General features: G+C 49.3%; 1 protein-coding gene across 1 annotated transcript in view; it reads right to left on the bottom strand.

Moving 5' to 3' along the window:
• The window catches only part of LOC108516075 (serine hydrolase-like protein), a 20,858-nt gene that overhangs the window by 3,974 nt on the left and 13,986 nt on the right, over positions 1 to 2,898 (bottom strand). Inside the window, exon 9 of the mRNA XM_017853383.1 lies at positions 839 to 912. Within this exon, the coding sequence (XP_017708872.1) occupies positions 839 to 912 (74 nt within the window). The remainder of the gene's footprint in view (positions 1 to 838; positions 913 to 2,898) is intronic.

The raw sequence follows: 2,898 nt of genomic DNA, 5'->3' as shown, positions 1-2,898 counted from the left end.
CCCGGCTAGTTTTTTGTATTTTTTTTTTTTCATAGAGACGGGGTTTCACCGTGTTAGCCAGGATGGTCTCGATCTCCTGACCTCGTGATCCGCCCGTCTTGGCCTCCCAAAGTGCTGGGATTACAGGCTTGAGCCACCGCACCCGGCCTATTTATTTTTGAGACAGAGTTTTACTCTTGTTACCCAGGCAGGAGTACAATGGCATGATCTCAGCTCACCGCAACCTCCACCTCCCGGTTTCAAGCGATTCTCCTGCCTCAGCCTCCTGAGTAGCTGGGATTACAGGCACCTGCCACCATGCCCGGCTAATTTTGTATTTTTAGTAGAGACAGGGTTTCACCATATTGGTCAGGCTGGCCTTGAACTCCTGACCTCAGGTGATCTGCCTGCCTTGGCCTCCCAAAGTGCTGGGATTACAGGTGTGAGCCACTGCGCCCAGCCTTGGGCCTGTTTTAATATAGCTGCTAGACAAATTTTAAGTTCCATGAGGCTCACACTCTGCTTCCTTCGGACTGTGCTGCTCTGATTTGAGGACTCTAAGGGCAGGAGCTCTCAGCATTTTTTCTATCCCTAGTTCTCAGCACACAGCAGCAAGCAGGGCATTCTGAGTGGATTAATTCCGGGAAGCTCCTGCAAGGACCAGCTCCACTAAGTGACAGCTGACACTCCTCCACCTCCACCATCGTAAATATAAAATTGCTATGGCTGTGAACACACAGACACACACACACATACCTGAGAAAATGCACTGCCTTGGTTCCACCCTGGCCCTCCAGCTATTTTCTACTACTTAGACTAAAATGACCTGAGGTGGCTTTCCTGAAACGGGTTCCCATACTGTCCTCAAGGCCTGCGTGCTCTCATATGGCAGCTGCCACATCTCACAGTGGGGTGTGACCAAGCCTTTCAGGCCTGCACACAGGAGGGGCTTCCTGGGCACAAGGTGAACAGGTAAACTTGACCCCGTCTCTACTAAAAACACAATTAGACTGGGCACAGTGGCTCATGCCTGTAGTCCCAGCACTTTGGGAGGCTGAGGCAGGTGGATCACCTGAGGCCAGAAGTTCGAGACCAGCCTGGCAAACAGAGTGAAACCACATCTCTACTAAAATTACAAAAATGTAGTTGGGCATGGTGTCTGGGACCTGTAATCCCAGCTACTCAGGAGGCTGAGGCAGAAGTTGTACTGACCCAAATTTGGGCCATGGCACCCCAGGCTGGATGACAGAGTAAGACTTGGTCTCTAAATAAATAAATAGAATGTGGGTGCTTTGCTTTATCAGCACATATACTGCCAAATTGGAACAATACAAGAGAAGATTAGCATGGCCCCTGTACAAGCATGTTACGAAGATTTGTGAAATGTTCCTTTCCAAAAAAAAAAATTCAGATTACCTGAGGTCAGGAGTTCAAAACCAGCTGCCCAACATGGTGAAACCCCATCTCGACCAAAAATACAAAAAATTAGCCCAGCATGGTAGAGGGCGCCTGTAGTCTCAGCTACTCTGGAGGCTGAGGCAGGACAATCGCTTGATCCCGGGAGGTGGAGGTTGCAGTGAGTTGAGATCGCACCACTGCACTGCAGCCCAGGTGACAGAGTGAGACTGTCTCAAAAAAAAGAAAAAAATTTATGAAAAAGATTTTGTTTTGTTTTGTTTTGTTTTGAGGCAAGGTCTTACTCTGTCGCCCAGGCTGGAGTGCACTGGTACGATCTCGGCTCACTGCAATCTCCACCTCCCTGGTTAAAGCGATTCTCCTGCCTCAGCCTCCCGGATAGCTGGGACTACAGATGTGTGTCACCACTCCCGGCTAATTTTTTTATTTTTTGGTAGAGACGTTTCACCACATTGGCCAGGCTGGTCTTAAACTCCTGGCCTCAAGTCGTCTGCCCGTCTTAGCATCCCACGGTGCTGGGATTACAGGTGTGACCCACTGCACCTGGCCAGAAATTTAAAAAATAAAAAAAAAAAAAGGATTTTGGGCCAGCTCCATCTTGGAATGTGTATCTTCTGCAACTTAGTTTATGTCCTAACGAAATCTTTCATCCCTGGGAAGCCTCTCCCAGCATGATGGGTGACCACGGCTCTCACTACAGAACAGGTCACATATGCCATGGTCCCTAAGGACAGGGAAGGGGGCATCTCCAAAAGCCAGATTGACTAGGATCTGGCAATAAACTCCCACCACGAAGGTCAGCACACACACGGGACAAGCCACCAGGGACTGAGTATTGGTGGGTAGGGAGGACCACCCAGCAGCGGGTATTGGAATAACTAGCTGTTCATCTAGAAAAACAATTACAATGGCTGAGTGCAATGGCTCACACCTGTAATCCCTATAAACTTTGGAAACTGAGGCAGGTGGATAGCTTGAGCCCAGGCATTCAAGACTAGCCTGGGCAACGTGGCAAGACCCTGTCTCTACAAAAGTGAAAAACTTAGCTGTGTGTGATAGTGCACACCTGTAGTCCTAGCTACTCGGGAGGCTGAGGTGGGAAGATCACTTGAGGCCAGCAGTTTGAGGCTGCGTGAGCCATGATTGAGCCATGGCACTCCAGTCTGGGTGACAGAGGGAGAGCCTGTCTTTAAAATTAAAATAAATAGACTGAACATGGTGGCTCACGCCTATAATCTGAGCACTTTGGGAGGTCGAGGCAAGTGGATCACCTGAGGTCAAGAGTTCGAGACCAGACTGGCCAACATGGTGAAACCCCATCTCTACCAATAATACAAAAATTAGCCGGGTGTGGTGGTGGGTGCCTGTAATCCTAGCTACTTGGGGGCTAAGGGAGGAGAATTGCTTGAACCTGGGAGGCGAAGGTTGCAGTGAGCTGAGATCGTGCCATTGCACTCCAGCCTGGGCAACAAGAGCAAGACACTGTATCAATAATAATAATAA

This window comes from Rhinopithecus bieti, unplaced genomic scaffold, assembly GCF_001698545.2.
Source record: "Rhinopithecus bieti isolate Rb0 unplaced genomic scaffold, ASM169854v2 scaffold_37617, whole genome shotgun sequence".
Taxonomy (NCBI): Eukaryota; Metazoa; Chordata; class Mammalia; order Primates; family Cercopithecidae; genus Rhinopithecus; species Rhinopithecus bieti.
Note: the sequence above shows the minus strand (reverse complement) of the source record. Positions and strands in the feature narration are given on the sequence as shown.